This window comes from Montipora foliosa, chromosome 3, assembly GCF_036669935.1.
Source record: "Montipora foliosa isolate CH-2021 chromosome 3, ASM3666993v2, whole genome shotgun sequence".
Lineage (NCBI taxonomy): Eukaryota > Metazoa > Cnidaria > Anthozoa > Scleractinia > Acroporidae > Montipora > Montipora foliosa.
In genome coordinates this window covers 31,588,393-31,605,892 of record NC_090871.1, presented here as the reverse complement: position 1 = coordinate 31,605,892, position 17,500 = coordinate 31,588,393, and the positions used below count along the sequence as shown (strand labels likewise).

The window sequence follows — 17,500 nt, the reverse complement described above, 5'->3', positions numbered from 1 at the left end:
ACACAGGTGTAGGCAAATTTTGAACATTTTTTGCACTATTGAGTAGTTAGGCTGTAAAAATTTTAAGAAGTTTGTTTTTGAAGTAGTTGTAGACCAAGTAGCCAATGAATTGATGACCCACTGCCACCTGAGCTCCGGCAGTAGCCGGCTTCAATTGAAAGCCCTGGCAGGAAAGGAAACAAGTTGAAATCAAGCAGAACACATTTGATTGCCACAAATGTTGGGCATGCATAAAAATCTGAAAACAAATAAACCTCATTGGCTTTTTGAATAATTGCTTGGAAGATTCAAACAGTTTCACAAGTTTATTTCACACAAACAATATCAAAAACTTGCTAGAAAAGTGTTGCATCAAAATTTCAAATTGAGCAGGCCATACAGTTAAATACAGCCCACTAAATTAGCCAATCACAGCACACATGCTATCTGAAAGACATACACTGTATTAAAGAATAGTATTTTGTAAAAGAAATGGAACAAAGAAAGAACTTTGTATTTTACATTATATCACAATTTCACTGTAACTGAAAATCTTAAGACGAACTAAGTTTGGGTGACACTTTGTAATGTTAAATGTCTGTATTCCTAGACATTAGTTATGTCGAAGTGAGGGAGAAGAGCAAGGTGAACTTTGTGGTACTTATTAAAATTGACATAATATCTATACCCCACTTTTCAATGCAAAGTCAGTTGTTTTGGTAAAAAGATATTTTCCCTTCACCTAAGTTACATCCTAGAAGGCATCATAGCACTATACATGTAGGTGTTTTCATGTCATGTGGTCACTGCTATGTTGGTGGACGATAATAAGAGATCTCTCATTAGCTCCTTTTGTTCCTCCACCAGTAATAGACCATATTCGTATTCTAGGTATTGGACTGGAACAAGCTTGCAATGGAGGCTAATGCGGGGGAATATATTAGAAAGTATTTGCATTTGAAAAGATTCCCCCACATTAGCCTCCATTGCAAGCTAGTTCCAGTCCAATACCGAGAATATGAATATGGTCTATTGTATGATATGTGTCCCCAGAGATTGGTTGCAAACCATTTACACTGTATATGTGAACACTTAGAAGATTGATGCTGTCTCACTTGTTTTAGTCTAAATATCAGTTTCTTGTAACTTTTTTGTCAGGAATCCAGCTGACCAGAAACCTTCCCTTGAATTGCCAATCTTTGGGTATGACATTAATCTAATGGATAGCAAAGAGTCTAAGAAAAGCTACTGCATCAAGATCTCTCATCCCAGTCATGATACACATTATTTTGCTACGGATTCGCGGGTCTCAATTGAGCGGTGGATAGATGTTTTGTCATTAGCTTCAACAGGAAGGCTGGATGTCATTGCACCTTATCCACCATACTTTTGTGCTGAACAGTCAGAGGATGAGATAAAAAGCAAATCACAGGAATCCTTGCTGAGCAGTGAAGTGAGTTTGCACATCTCTTACTCTCTCTCTCTCTCTCTCATTTTTGTCTGAGTTTGTGCATGCATATTTGTGTCTTTACACTAAAAATACGCAGTCTTTTCATTTCTCAGACCCACCAAACAGATTTTAAATGCACAAAAAGTCATTTGAAAAAAAAATGAGAGAATATTACCTCAGAATGAAGGAAAACGTATTTTCGACCCTCTTGATAAAGAAATTTCCTGGGGAGAGTGCTCTTGGACCCCACTAGTAGGTTGAGGCCATGTACTTCACTGTTTTGGCTGTAGCACAGAAATAGCTGTTCAAAGTTCTGTTGAGAAACCTGTCAGAGTATTATCACCTGGCTGATTTGTATTTTTAATTTGTCGTTTCAAGTTGCCAGTCCTCCTTTAATTTTGTCTATTTCAAGTTGAAAATTTAATTATACTTCATGGTGTTATGCAAGTCGTTGGTCATGTTGAAGTGATCTGTTGATGTGTGTGTACAGGACTTTGGATTTTTAGTCCAAAATTTACATGTAGTTAATTACCAGTGCCTGTCATTGCCATTGCCATTGCCATTTCCAGTGCCAGTCGTTTCCATTGCAATTGTCGGTCATTGTTGTTGCCATTGCCATAGTCATTTCCACTGTGACTGTCATTGCCAGGGCCAGTACCAGCGCCTGTCATTGCCATTGCCATTGCCATTGCTAGTGCCAGTCGTTTCCATTGCCATTGTCGGTCATTGTTGTTGCCATTGCCATAGTCATTTCCACTGTGACTGTCATTGCCAGTGCCAGTGCCAGTGCCAGTACCAGTGCCTGTCATTGCCATTGCCATTGCCATTGCTAGTGCCAGTCGTTGTAATTGCCATTGTCGGTCATTGTTGTTGCCATTGCCATAGTCATTTCCACTGTGACTGTCATTGCCAGTGCCAGTGCCAGTGCCAGTACCAGTGCCTGTCATTGCCATTGCCATTGCCATTGCTAGTGCCAGTCGTTGTAATTGCCATTGTCGGTCATTGTTGTTGCCATTGCCATAGTCATTTCCACTGTGACTGTCATTGCCAGGGCCAGTACCAGCGCCTGTCATTGCCATTGCCATTGCCATTGCTAGTGCCAGTCGTTTCCATTGCCATTGTCGGTCATTGTTGTTGCCATTGTCATAGTCATTTCCACTGTGACTGTCATTGCCAGTGCCAGTGCCAGTGCCAGTACCAGTGCCTGTCATTGCCATTGCCATTGCCATTGCTAGTGCCAGTCGTTGTAATTGCCATTGTCGGTCATTGTTGTTGCCATTGCCATAGTCATTTCCACTGTGACTGTCATTGCCAGTGCCAGTGCCAGTGCCAGTATCAGTGCCTGTCATTGCCATTGCCATTGCCATTGCTAGTGCCAGTCGTTGTAATTGCCATTTCCATTGTCGTTGTTATTGTTTTTATATAAAGGGAAGACTTTCTGATGATGACAGTGTTGAGATCCTGGATGATTTGGATGGTCTTGTGGAAAGGAACAAGAGTCGTAACATATCGCATACCAGTGAAGAGCAAAGCAGTTTACAATCTGCTGATAGCAGCATGGTTCTTTCATGTGAAACAAGGTTTGTTTACTGTCTGTTGAGGCCATTACTTAGTGCCGTTCTGATTCAGTGTATATCACATCTGTCGACTGGAGCGCAATATTGCTGTTGTTAACCTAGAGATGGCCCTCTCGACTGGATGTTATTTCTTCTAATTCATGCAATGTTGAATGAATTGGAGGAAAATAAAAAATAAATTTAAAAAACGTTAGTAAAGGGTTGGCCATTCCCTGAGTCTTCAGTTTGTCCCTGGTCCACAACCCTCATTTTACACTGACCATTTTTGCAACATGAAAACAGAGCCACTTAATTAAATTTACCGTAATTATGATTATTCTGAAAATGTCTAAAAGGGAAGATCAAATTGAGCCTTGCGTCAAACCCGATTTGCTGGTACATCTTTTGACATCTGCTGCGATTTTCGTTATTTCGTTAAGACTGCGATACAACCACTGGGCCATAGTCTGATAGGTTTTGTGAGTGACGCCTGTTCCCTTGTGTCTTATTTACTTATTTCGTATCGGCCATCAGTACTTGAATTTTTCAGGCGTAATTTTTTTCTTACATGAGTTTATCAAGACTAAAATAATAATAATAATAATTATAATTATAATTTTATTAAACCTTTCTCAAATTAAAAATTAAATACAAATTCAGCACTACTATAGTTTTAAAAAAATGACTTCTTGGTGGTCTGGTGGTTTTCAACAAAGGAAATGTAAACAACTGTTTATAGACTAAAAAAAAATTTCTATGTACATCCACTAGTAAAATATCTATAACTGTCAGGTCTAGGGAAGTCCTGCTTGACCCATCTCTATTTCTAGATCACTGTCTTTAACGTCTAAGTTCCTCCTTCTCGGTGTTCTCGATCCCCTTAGGCATAGGAGTGCGCTCCGCAAAATTGCAAAGGACACTTTTGTTGCCCTGATCCATGAAATTGTTGCAGTGTAGCTCTCTTATTATTGTAATAATAATAATAATAATAATAATAATAATAATAATAATAATAATAGCGCTCTCCTTGGCACATCAAGAATTCTGAGAAAGGTTCTGGAGCGATGAAAGCCATCATAAAATTTGGGTTTCCTTAGGCAAATTGTTGTTGCCTGGCCCCCCAAGAAGATAACCCGGATCCAACTTTTGGAAAAGCCGGTGCTGAATCCACAATAACAATAATGATGATGATTATTATTATTATTTATCATTATTATTATTATTATTATTATTATTATTATTATTATTATTATTATTATGAAATAATCATTTGCGCAAAACTGAAAACACCAGCAGTGACATGTTGACTAATGAATACGACACGTGACTAATGCCAAAAATATACAGGGCCCTCTGTAGATTGTCCCTGCGCCTTCGCAAAAAGTAGTATAGACCCATGTTGGAAAACTTGTGCGTTACTGAATTACCTTTACAATGTGACCCATTTTTAATTCAATTCAAAGCCAAACAATCACCCCAGAAGTTCAACAGCCTTTGGAAAACCAAGTCATAGAAAGAGTGCAGAAGAAAAGGAAAGGAAAACAAGGCGATAATGAAGGAACAAGTAAGAACAATTGACGGCCAATTGAAACGCCGTCTTGTGATATTCCATTGTTATTAAGTTAATTAATGTGCCTAGCAGTTTATTAGTGGTTCAAACATTGCCTTTTTTCAAAGGACATTTGACCTCAAAGTTTATAAGCCTGGAACGTCTCTAGGTGCAAGAGAATTCTTTATCGAAATTTCAAAATGGCTGTTCCACGGTCTTCGGTGTCAACGTTTTTTTAACTGGTTTATTGTTGTCATTTCAGAGACACCATCTACCATGAGTCCTCCTCACAGCATGTTTATTAGTGAGTCAGTTGATGGACAGGCTAAGCCTGAACCTATGGATCAGGGGCATGCGCAACGCACTCAAACTACGACAAAGGTAAGTTCCTGAATTGTGGATTATAAGAAAAGTAACGGTACTGCCAATTTGTCATGAACTGAATGGAGCAGAGGGGAGGGGAGGGGCTTTGCTTGGCCTGGCATATAGACTCGCCTAATCACTGCAAACACACATGCCCTATTGAATAAGGGAATTCTAAAAGGTGACTACCATAATCAATGTTTCTACCAGACTTTTGAATCTCACATCGGTGCATAGCCAACTGAACAACGTTTAGAAACAGACCAGCTCAGAGAATAGTAAAGGCGTTGTTTAACTTGTGCTAGTCTCCTGAATTACGCTCCACTATCTCTTGCTCTTCGCAAGAGTGCAACTGTCGCAGTCCTTGTCTTGTCTTAAAGGGCTCTGCTTACGCTCTTGACTGGCCTTTCAAACACAACAACGTCTTGTCTAATTATGTTAATCTAAAAGAAAATTCACGCAAGTTTGGAAACACAAATGCAATCTACAACATAATTTTTGCATTTCCGTGTAAACGGCTGGTCCAGGTACAAAATTCGTCCATTCAAAAGTTTGCTCAGACCGTCTTTGTAACCTTAGGCCAACTTTTTCTTTTTACTTTTAATAGGAAAGGTCAGAAGATTCTACCATGAAAAAGGACGTGCGCTGGACGGAGACATTAAAAAGGAAGAAGCTATCAAGGGCTCTTACCTACGACCCCAGGTTACGAGTGAACACAATGTCATCGAACCTCACCAACCCTACTAAGAACAAGCCCCAAAGCACGAGAAGAAAACATTCACAGACATTTGCTCACTTGGTAAATTTATTTGACAAAGGCCGCATTTGTGGCAATCTTACTGAAGTGAAGTACAATAAGTTTAGCACGACGCATCTACGTAGATGGTGTGTTGTCAAGAATGCAGTTTTGATTTTGTACAATAGCGAAAGTGAAGAAACTCCGCAGCACAAGCTCTCGCTTGTGGACATGTGGCTTACGGACAAAAGCGACGAGAGCCGTAACAAATTTGCGTTCTCCCTAGAAGATAAAGAAGGCAAAGAAACGATCTTGCAAACCACGGTCAAAGAGGACTATCAGAAATGGTTGGGTTTGTTAGAGTTTTTTACAAAGCAACGAGTGGAAAGCCCAACGCTAGACGTGGCGGCAGAGCCATCGAGAAAACCAGAGTTTAGCGGTAGCGAAGAAGGAGGAGGAAATTTTGAACGAGGAACCGTACGCTCGAAGAGTGCGCGTGCTGCAAACAAACTCAAAGACGAGATATACGCTTTAGCGCCTGGTAAAGTGAGATCATCGATCAGGATGAAACTGTCTCAACGTATGAACGTGCGAGATATATTTCGTAAAACGCATGACTCTTATGATTTGGAGGGTGCGCCGACCGAAGGGCAGTCATCGGAACTTCCATCTACGGATGTCAATACGCTTGCGGTGTTTGGTGGACTCTTAACTCAAGTTGAAACAACCGTTTCTGGTGAGAACAGTGCCAAATCAAGATGGTGTACGATTAAAGAGAAGGAACTCTTGGTGTTCTCTGATCACAAAGCGACCGATCCTCTTAATAAATTCCCGCTAGTCAACTCGGTAATTTCGAATTTAAGCAATAAGGAAAGCAATGTGAACAGATTTCAGGTTCGTCACGGCAACGAAAAGATTGTGTTTGACGCTTTGGATAAATTCGATCTGAACCGATGGCTTCGAATGCTGGCATCGGTTACCGAATATCGTAATTCGAGCGACGACGAGCGGCCGAAGTGTAGTGGTCGTCTCACTTCACCAACCTTTGCCAGGAAGAAAATACATCGGAGGACTCGAAGCGAGGCGTTACAAACTGAAGACCATAAGCCAGTTTCAACAACAGCACAGTGCGACACTAAAGCAAAGGAAGGATCGTCTAGCGCCACTGATAGACTCATGAGCGGTTATTTGCAAGAAGTGCGGGAAGCTCACGGAGCACGAACGGTTCTGCGTCGGTGGTGTGTAGCGACAAGTGACAAGTTTAGTGTTTATAACAACCAGGATTCGAAGAAGGCGTCATTTGAATGGGAACTTTCTGAGATGCAGGTACAAGACCAGAGTGACATGGAGGCAGAGATGTTTGGATTTTGTGTTATTAACGGAGAAGAGAAACTTTGTTTTAGAGTTATTGATGAGGACTCGGCGCGGCATTGGTTGAGTGTATTGGCAAGGTATTGTCACGCTCTACCTGAAGATCAACCAGTGTTTAAAACTCCGAGTAGGTGGAGATCAAATGGTCGGCGCTCTTCAAGTGATAACGATCTCAAGAGCGCGGCCAAGAGCAACGAGAAAGAGATAAACGCTCTCAAAGTATTGAGCGAAGGGAGGGCCAGCGGGCAAAAGCTCTTCCGACGAGCAACCGAAGATTCCACCTTCTTCCGAAAGTTTAATCGGTCGGAGTTCAGAGCACCTTGGCGAGCATCTTCAGAAAAACTTGAGGTGAAAATGAGGGAGAGGTCAGGCAAATCGGCTGCTAATAGGACTTGGAAAAGGTTTTCTTGTGGCAGTTTATTTGATAGCGAAGGCAAATACTCCGGTTATCTTATGGAACTGATCACTACTGCATTATACAGCAGTCAGGTTCGAAGATGGTGCTTACAGAAAGATGAACTCTTACAAGTATTTGAAAATGAAGCATCTGACAGGCCCATCAAAGTCATTCCTTTGTTTGATGCTAAGGTCCTGGATACAAGCGACATTGACGCTTGTGTCTACCGATTTCGAATCGATTATGGTGATAACCAGTCGGTGTTTTTCCGTACGTTAACCCGCAGTGACTTGGAGAAGTGGACAACTGTCATTTCTGTGAAAACCGCTGTACTTCAGGACCGCTCTGAGCGCCAGCGTAGGCGCATTCGAAGTTTGAGTTTGGAGAAAAGCACTGATGACTTTACAGGTAGGTTATCAACTTGTTTGTTGTCTAATGACATTTAGCATTTGGCTGGTTCACGTAACTTGTTGAGGCATATTGAAGCAAACGGCGCTTATGTGGCAAAGAAATCAGTCGAAAATGGCCGAATTGTGTAAAGCGCTACTTCGGTCACTATCTTTAGACCTGTAAAGTCTTCTTTTCAAGCAGAATGTTATTTATTTCAGGTTAAAAGTTTTGTATTTGTGGTCCTGAGATGAGAGAGCTGGATCGAGGAAAAATTAAACGCCTAATGTACATGACTGATTTCGGCATACGACACGGGATTTTCGAGCTTTCAGTCAATTATACTCGTGTCTTCTGTAATTAATATTCTGCATTCACACAGTGCATTCTTCAGTTGTGAACGAAAGGAATGGCGGACTCAATCTGTACTCAAAAAATACCAGTAGCCTTTGAATCTAAATTTAAGCTCAATGTTATTTGGTTAATCACACAAAATTTCTTAGTTTGAAAAAAAAGAAAGTGAATTTTTTATTGTAATGGCACTCTAGGTGACTGAACACAGTTTTAAGCACTTGTATACTTCCATTTCTACCGTATTTCAACAGTTTTTGCCTGGAAGCTCAAACTTGGTCACTGATGAGTTCTGTAAAATCTACCACGAAAGTTTATATTTTCGACAGTCAATGTGCTCTGCAGGCAGTTACCGTTGTAGCGCATCGAGAATAATACAAGGCCGAAAGGATGCTTATTTTTCATGTATGCAAAATTCACTCATTAATTTTTTTGCAGCATTTTCTTGCTAAAAATATAGAAATAAAGTGCGTTTAAAAGCTGTTATCATAGAATTTCGACAGATTTTTTATAATTCGCTGATAGACGTTTGTCAGTTTTCCCAAATTTTTGTCTGTTAAATTTCTATTTTTTTTAGTGTGAACGACTTATTTGAAGTCGGAACTATGTTAATTCCAAATGTCTACAAAATCTAACGACGGGTTTGCGAGAAATTTGGTAAAACAGCCAACCGCTGTTGGTCTCAAGTTTTTGAGCTAATGCGCATGCGCTACGCTTTGCCAGTATCCTTAGAAAGATTATCACTTCTAAAACGTAATGGAAGCTAATTTACACCGCATTTCCAACACCATCGCGAGAAGGAGAAAAAATGTTTTCCCTGTACTCGCCAATAGTTTTGTTTTCAAAAATCCGCATCAGCCTTCAATGAATACCACTTACCGAGGAAAAGGTGTGTTCAGCCACCTTAAGTATTGTTATATCAGCGCGCGTTGGATATGGGGTGATAAATAGCCAATCGTAACCCAATTCAACACTAACACAATTCTGAACGTTTGCATACTTTGAAATTTCGTTTCCCACCACAAATATTTCAGCTTGGAAACACTTGACGCCATCGTGCAGTATATGATCTGTGTGAGCTCAACACTGAGAAACTCAATATCCGTTGTTAAGAATTAAATAATTGTGGTGATCATTCTTCCCGCCCACACTTCACCGTCGAGCGTTTTATATGGAGCCGTTTCAAATTTCAGTTGATCAATGCGTTTTTGTTTACCGTTTTCTTTCAGTCCATCGGCATTTTTCACTTCATTTGGGGGTTTCTTTTTTCTTTCTTTTTCTTCTTGTAAGTCGTGTCGTGCATCGAACATTTACTGCCTCCGTTTTGCACTGATTGCGAGGGGATGTAAATATTAAGGAACTGAAGTACCCATGTCTGCATGTCAGTCAAAGGACGTAACAAGTGTTATGGCTTGTATGAATTTTTATTTATGACGTTCTTCCTTTGTTGTACAGAAAAAGGAAACACTGGGCTTAACTCTCCTAACGTGACGTCACATCCTGAGTACAATATTTGTAAACTAAAACTGCGTCACAGCAGTGCAGTGATGTGATTAAGAATAGTTGCTGGTTTTACAATTGTTACATTTAAAGGTTTGCACGTGCCTTTAAGTCCTTTTACACTTGCCGCTTATGGCGTCCAACCGAGATTATCAAGTGCGTGATAGGACAATTAACAACTATTGACCGAAGTGGAGGTGACTAGTGGTGGATATTGACCACTTTCACAAATGGCGACCACTTTTTCATTGTTTTGTTTTTGTGTTAATTAGACCTACTGCCCTCATTTTGCAACGATTACAATATTTTCGGGTCCAAATCCCGCGCGAGTTGCTGAGAGATGAATAGCCAATCAGAGCGCACCTTCAACGCTGTCCACTGTTTTAGTCTATACTATTGTGATCTTGGCAGAAACAAAGCAACAAAAAAGGGGAAATTTGTGCATTAGTTTTATTTAGTACTGCGTGGAGTCTTTAAAAAGAGAAATGTGGTGTCCATGAATCGTTTGGGCCGGAAATTTCGGGGTACGAACACTGCGTAGTAACGTACGTAAAGGAAAAACATAAGGGGCTGCACGCTTTCTCGTTACCAGAGCCTCGGATCGACCCAAGGCTTTGGGGAAACTGTAGGAGAACATGCTCCGTAGGGTTTATATAGCAAAAAAGTGGTTATTTGAATATTTCAGCGCCTGCTCACTCCTAGTGCTAAAATGAATGCACCAATCAGAGACCCTTTCCGTACGTTGTTCTTCACGAACACTAATGAGAAGACACTTTGTTTCAGAGTTCCCCAGAACTTTTCTCTCCTTCAGTCAGGAGAGGAGCTCTGGGGTCGAGATTGGGGTTGCACGTTTCAACCCTTGCAGATTTGTAGGTACTCAAACTTTGACTTGCACTCACTTATGAATTACATGATCAGGGGTAAACCTGTTCCACCTGGTGCAGTGGTGGCAAAGAGAATAAGCTGCAATTAATATTGATTTGTTTTCCTTTACAGGGTCCAGTGAAAGTGACATAGCATCGCCAGGTATTTATTTCTCCAAACATACAGCTGCAGACTCCATCCCTCTCCAGTCCCCTATTTCCATTGGTTCACTGGACAGTGTCTTCATACAAAACAACAGTGGGGAGGAGGAAACAAGTATTTCTGGTTCAACAGGTTTGCAAGCGGATGAGCCAGTTGATGAAACCAACTCATTTCCATTACAATCTGAAGATGACAAATCTACGAATAACGAAAGCGAACGTAATGGTGGTGAGACTACCTCTTTAGAACCTCAAAACTCAAAAAGAATGAACAGACTTTCGAGTATTGAAGATCTGAGTCACATGTACGAGAACTTTTTGGCCTTCGCTTCTGTGAAGTCTGAAATCAGTGACCCAGAATTACACGAACAGCTTTATCATATTTACCAGAATGTTACTCAAGCGTTTAACAAAGCATCACAAGGTATGTTGCCAACGGAGGAGGGAGGAGTGGGTGAGAAAGATTTTGCTTCAACTGGGAATGAACTTGAAAGTCCATCATCAGAGATAAATTCAGGATTTCAGAAAATCAGCTTGCTTGACACGGAAGATCAGCATTCCACATACAGATTCAGTGAATCGAGTCTCGAAAATCACAACGAAGTCATCATCGAAAGTGAACGAAGTATTGTCGAAACAGTGGCTGAAGTCGAGAATGAAAGTGTTCATGGCAGCGACTTGACGGGTGGTCGTTTTACGGACGAAACTGACCTCGCAGTGGACAGCAATACCATCACGCTCGAAGGAGAAATCGTGAATATTCCCCAGGATAATATTGAAGGCCTTAAAGATAACGTTAAATGTGATTTAGACACAAGCTGGGGAAACTCTTTCGAAAGAGAGGAAGCTGATGTTGTTGAAAAAGATAAGGAGAATTCCTTAGACGAGAAATATGTATGCGAGACGCAATTCGAATTAGTTGAGAACATACAGGAAAACGTTGCTGTTAAATCTAGCAGTCAAACAAATTCGATTTCACCATCTCCTCTTGCCCATGCTAATTGTGCCAGTGTTTTAGAAACGGGAGCAACTTCATTTTATCTTGTGCAAGAAATTAATGATCATGTTTGGACAGAGATTGAGAGAATTGATGTCGGAGAGCCTGCGATCGAGACAGCTTTGGCCGCCAACGATGGACAATCTTCGGTTTCAATCGTTTCCGAGTCGGCTAATGACGGTGACCGAAGGACATCTGGTGATGCCGAAGATCACGAATTCACGTTGGAGGGAATCCAAGACGGTAAACAAGACAACCTTAGTAACGCTGATCAAACCTGCTTGGCTGCAGCGCAAGCAAGCGTCGTTGACACGGAGGACGCCACAGTGAGCGTTAGTAGTGATTTTGTCAGCCAACTTGGTGTTTCCAAAACGACAGACGTACACTGTGAGACAGAGAGTCGCGGGGGCCAAGATCTTGGCGAATCTACCTCATTTTTCATGAAGGAAAATTTTGTCTCATTAAACTCTGGTCTAACAGAAAATTCTTCATTGCCGTCGATTGAGACAAACGATGGCGGTGACGAACTTCGTCAATCAAATGTCCTTGAAACCAACCAAACATCGAGAACTGTTTCTTGCTGTGCTAGAGCTTTGAGAAATGTCCGTACAGTGCAATCGTTTGAGACAACGCTCCCACTCATATCAACGTGTTCCAGAAAGTTGGAGGTGCAGTGTGAGCAGACTGTTCAATCAGCGGTTTCCGATTTCGAGCATGCCCAGGTTTCGCATGCCATGACGTCCGTTCATAAAAACAAGGGATCAGAACCCGAAAGTTTTGAAGAGACACTGGACTCTAATTTAGAGAACGAAGACTCCACGCCATTTGTCGGTAATTCCCAAACTCAAAGCTTCGTGGAAAATAGCAGCGACAAAGTAATATCGGATTGTGCATCTGGTGAAGCGGATATCAAACAGTCCAGTGCAGGGTCTCCCTCGAAGCTCCTACCAGAATCAAGTTGTGCGGTGTCGACTGGTATGGATAACCCCTCCGATTTCTCAAACTTTGTTGCCGATGAAACGCAGCCTAGTGACACCTCATCATGTCAGGCACGAACTGCATCTTCTCAAGCGAGTTTTTCTCGAGATCAAAGCATCGACAAACAAAGAGCAAGTCCAGAATTAAGCTCCGAGTCTTCGACAAAATGTTCTTCTGACGACAACTATTTAACTCCTGAGGATACGTTTGAGGATTCAGAGGCAAAAAGTACAAATACGGAAAATGATTTCAGTGAATCAAACAGTACTCTTGGTACATCGGATAAGGACTTCAGTACAAACCTTGAAAGACATACCTTGCCTGTTGACGGTGATAGTCCAAATATGGCCAACAAAGCGGAAATGACGAAAAGCCAGATAGATATTTTGAAAGCTGTAACGGCAGCGTTTGAAGAGATTCTTGAACTTCATGGCGATGACAGCGATGCAGACGAAACTAAACTGTGAGAAGTAGACTAAGGAATCTAGCGCCATTCTGCAACCCCTGCCATCGTCCAGTTTTTGGTTGATTGAGGTTAAGCATTGAGTTTACATTAAACGCGAACGGCCGCAGTCTTCTGCTTGTGATAAAAACATGAAAAGTCCGTAACTCTAACTTGTCTCCTTTTTAGAAGTTGCTAAATATCTGTAAATAACATGCGGAGGATATAGCAAAGTCAAAACAAGTTTCTTTAATTTTTGGCAAAGCGCAAATTTTCGCCTGAAGTCTGCTGTTGATTGTAAACCGCAATGCTAAATCTCTCCGCTGGTTTAAATATCGTGAAGATAACAGCGGATTTTACTTGTAATCTGAACTGTAATCTGTGGCCAGCGTTTATAAACACCAACATTGAACCGATCAGAATGTTGAAAGACGCAATTGAGAGCCAAAGCGTCAACGCAGAGCTAGTTCCGAGCCCTCGTTCTCTTCTCGCCTGCGAAAAAGGACGGCCCTGGGAACATGATTGACGTTTTACTTGGCATTTGTGTGGTCTGAAAGCTCGATATCCACAAACGTCTTATGGTTAAGGTAAAATATCTTTGATCATTTTAAATTGGTCTTTCGAGCCACCGTGTCGAAGTAAAAAAACTGTTGGCAAAACATTACGCGTAATAAGGTCAGTCTTGGTTCAGATTTAAAGATGTGTTTGTGTATGCTAAAACGTAAGAGCGAAGCTCGAAAGCGAAGCTTAGGGTGATTCAGACGAACTTAGAAATGGTCTCTTGGAAGTAGACGTTTCTCTCTCATTTTCAAGGCTGTTTCGTCTGCAAACGGAACAACCGCATGCAACTACATCTGCTTTTAGTGCTCAGAAGCTTTTATCCAAACAGATGACTGAACCAAGTAATTTAATCTGCAGGCCCCAGTTGTTCAAACGATGGATTTCGCTATCCGCCGGATAGTGATCTGGATAACTCAATCGGTTTTGTTAGTGTTTATCCACTGAATAGTGATTTATCCGATGGATATCGCTATCCATCGTTTGAACAACTGGGGCCAGGTTGTGAAAATGAAATTGTGTCGCACAGCATATAAATAGACCACAGGAAACAAATTTTGGGGTTGAATTTTAAGGGTCGAAGATGCATGTAAGTAGTTTTTAGATTTGGAAAAGGAAGGGAAGCTCTGTAGCTTTCATTTGAGTTGGGACAGGAGCCCATCACCCGGAGCGTGCAACTTAATAGGGAGCTTACGAAACGACGACGCCGACGGCAACGACGACGCTACAAAACAATAGGTTTAGTGAGCAAAAACAATGGCTCTGCACGTGCGTTTTACGTTTTGGTGCATTTCTTTGCCGTGATCTCCTAAATGACGACGTGAGATGACTAAATTCAAGGTTTTGTGGAGGACGTTAGCACATGACGATGAATTTTCAGTTCTCTCTCTACGCTTCCAACCCACTCATACCCGTTTAATTCCTCGTCAGTTACTACAGGTTTTTAACGCGAAACGACATGAAATAGTTTCGTAGTGATATGAATAACGCGAACTTGTATTTTTAAATGAAGTCCTCGTAGCCGTCGTCGTCCTCGTTTCGTAAGCTCCCTAATTATACTTGTGCAACGGCGTTTTCACAAGTAAGGTTATTTTTAGATTGAATTTCCCGCTAATGAGACTCCCACAGGAGCCCGATGACCAATTACAAGAAATTAAGCTGACGTCATAGGGTCACCGAACCGGAACTGCCTTTGTTTTTTGACCTAATTCGCGGGAAGGGCTAGTCTAAAAATAAACCTACTTGTGAAAACGCCGTTTCACAGACGCTGTATGGAAGTTGCACGCTCCAGGATGGGTTCCTGGTTGGGACCGCATTCGCAATGAAAAGTAAGTCCTTTTATCAACTTACATTGGTTTCAACGAAACTGACGCAGACAACGAAAATAGCCAATCAGAAAAAGCAACGCGAGTATCTGTAACCAGTGAAGAAAACAAGGCTGCTTTCTCTCCTTTGGTAACTCAGACGTGAGTTGATCATTTGTAAAGAAGGTTTTGTGGATCTTCCTTGTCCATATTACGTTACACTTGCTGAATCCTTTGTCTCGGCTCTTTTAAAAGGAAATTCAAGCAAGACCGACGGCCTACGATATTGTGATCATTTCGCTATTATTTCGAATCATTCAAGACGTTAATCGTGCAGTAATCATCGAGGACTTAGAATGATGTGAACTTGATCAAAGTTTGAAGGGAAAATTTATGCTGGGTGCACACGACCTCCACAGAAACTCGAATTTGGTTGTTTCACGTAGATGTGTAGGTTAACAGCAAAGATGAAGATCGCACGTGCAGAGGGAAGTTTTTATTAAACCTTAGTAGTTCACCCGCGTCGACGACGTCATTTCTTAAGCTTCCAGTGTCACGTTCACTGAGTACGCCCATAGTAATTTCGATTTAATTTATTTTCTCGTTGATTATAGAAATTAGTCGCTATGTTATACGTTACTAGATCTTACAAATTATTCCAAGTTTAACTTCTGTTGGAATGTTAATATTTTGCTGTTTTTTCAGTAATAATGTGTTGGGGAATGCAATTCTAAACAATTTTCGAATTTCATTTTGATTCTGAGCATGTTCTCAGATAGCCCAGTAAAGGGCATTGTATACAGGAATTTTAGAAAGGTAGAGAGCAGATATAAATATTGGCTATGGAAAATAATTTAAATCATTTTGCAATCGTTCCAGCTTTGAAATGATTGAATATGAATGAAGTATAAAAATCGCTCATCCATGCAGGATAAGTTGAACTTCAGTAAAAATTTGCTGTTAATTTGTATAAAGGGAAGGTTGGGATCGTATCGGTTTAATCTCTTAATGCTGAGAGAATTTAAGAAACCGAACGCATTTAAGGTTTATTTAAGTATCGAAACGTTTAGGGGGTTGCATACTTTTGTCACTGAAATATACGTTCCGAAAAGAATTTAAAGGTCTGCTTTGTTGGCCTTTGTTTAAATGAATTCACCGTGAGTATAATTGCAATCATTCAGTTCAGTGTTACTCATTAGTCCTGGGTTGGACGTTGTCATGGTTACGTGCTGCTGTAATATATGCTGTACATAAAAACGTGGATTCGTAACTAGGATGTAGTATGTCCTGTTTAAGTCAATAAAAGATACAGCTTAAACTTGTTTCGAGTCATTGGGACTCGGGTTTTGCCTCTTCGTCCATGAGAAAATAAATTGCATGTTTACATTCATCAACTATTTCATTGGCCGTGAAAAGCCGCCTAGGGAGTGGCCAATTTAGTATACTCTCTCCCCCTTCAAGTGAATGACCCATTTGCAATCTTGTTTACAAACATAACAAAAACCAACAACAGCCGGTAAACAAAGCACACAGCACTGAAAAGAAACAGACTAAACAAAACAGTTTCAACTTTCATGCAAACGCTAAGCACCCGATCAGGCCTCCGAGAATAAGAACAGTCAGATGCTATTTCAGGAAAAGCCATGGGTGAGATCACGAATGTTTAGGCTTTTTCGTCATTTCATTTCAAAAAGGTTAACCTTACCAGTTGATAAGTAAGACTAACTGGTAACTACTAACTATATTCTATTGATATTTTTCTCTGGGTGTACTAACATTCAAATGAAATAAAATAAAATAAAATAACTTGTAATACGATGTATACAAACACCTATCCGAAGCATCAAACTAAAATTCTACTCAACATGGAAATTAAATGTAGTTGCGTTTGAAAAAAGAGAGGCTTGCCAACTCAATTGAAAGCGAGTTCTATTGCAAACTGAGGAAAAGGAACTCAAAATAAAGGCCTGTCCAAACGGGAAGTGTTTTACGGTAAAATTATTGGGTACGATTGGATTCGGTCAAACATTTGTTAAAACGTCGTAAAACATTCCTTTGGTCTCGTGTCTTGATGACCGATGTCAGCAACTTCTCGTCCCTAGAGTCGCTTTTCTTTTGGTCAGCACCAAGACACGGACTCTGGGGACGAGCTTGCGATGTCAGATTGACGCGCGCATGCGTGCTCTCGACTAGTTTGTTGTATCTATGCATGCGGTGTCGTGTAACGTGCTCATTTCTTTCAAAAGGGCGAACGAAGAGGACTTCATAAAACATGTTTTTAGGGTGTTTAATACCGTTTGGCCACTCTGTAAAACATGTTTAAGCTTGTTTTACCTTGAAATATCCCAGACCTTTCATAGATCACCATAAAAGGATTTAAAAACCAAGCCCAGACAGGGTCGTCGCTAGAAAAAAAATCACTGAGGCAATTTCCATGGTTAAATTCTCTCCGTAGTTATTTTAGGTGTTTTAGTTTAGATGTTGTTAGATGAATCCACTTAAAAGGCAACACTGGAATCACGTTTTATTTTAAAGAATAAGGAAAAAATGACAGAGG

At 40.8% G+C, this 17,500-nt stretch overlaps 1 protein-coding gene across 2 annotated transcripts in view; it reads left to right on the top strand.

Annotated features, from left to right (window-relative positions):
• LOC137997283 (uro-adherence factor A-like) overlaps positions 1-16,261 on the top strand; it is a 34,846-nt gene extending 18,585 nt beyond the window's left edge. Inside the window, exons 6-11 of one of the 2 annotated variants that reach the window (XM_068843187.1) lie at positions 1,138-1,432; positions 2,858-3,009; positions 4,449-4,549; positions 4,797-4,915; positions 5,505-7,809; positions 10,636-16,261. In XM_068843187.1, coding sequence (XP_068699288.1) covers positions 1,138-1,432; positions 2,858-3,009; positions 4,449-4,549; positions 4,797-4,915; positions 5,505-7,809; positions 10,636-13,106 — 5,443 coding nt within the window. In that variant the 3' untranslated portion in view covers positions 13,107-16,261. Of the gene's footprint in view, positions 1-1,137; positions 1,433-2,857; positions 3,010-4,436; positions 4,550-4,796; positions 4,916-5,504; positions 7,810-10,635 lie in introns of both variants that reach the window. The other variant, XM_068843186.1, reaches the window with a different exon arrangement.
• Positions 16,262-17,500: the final 1,239 nt, after the last annotated feature.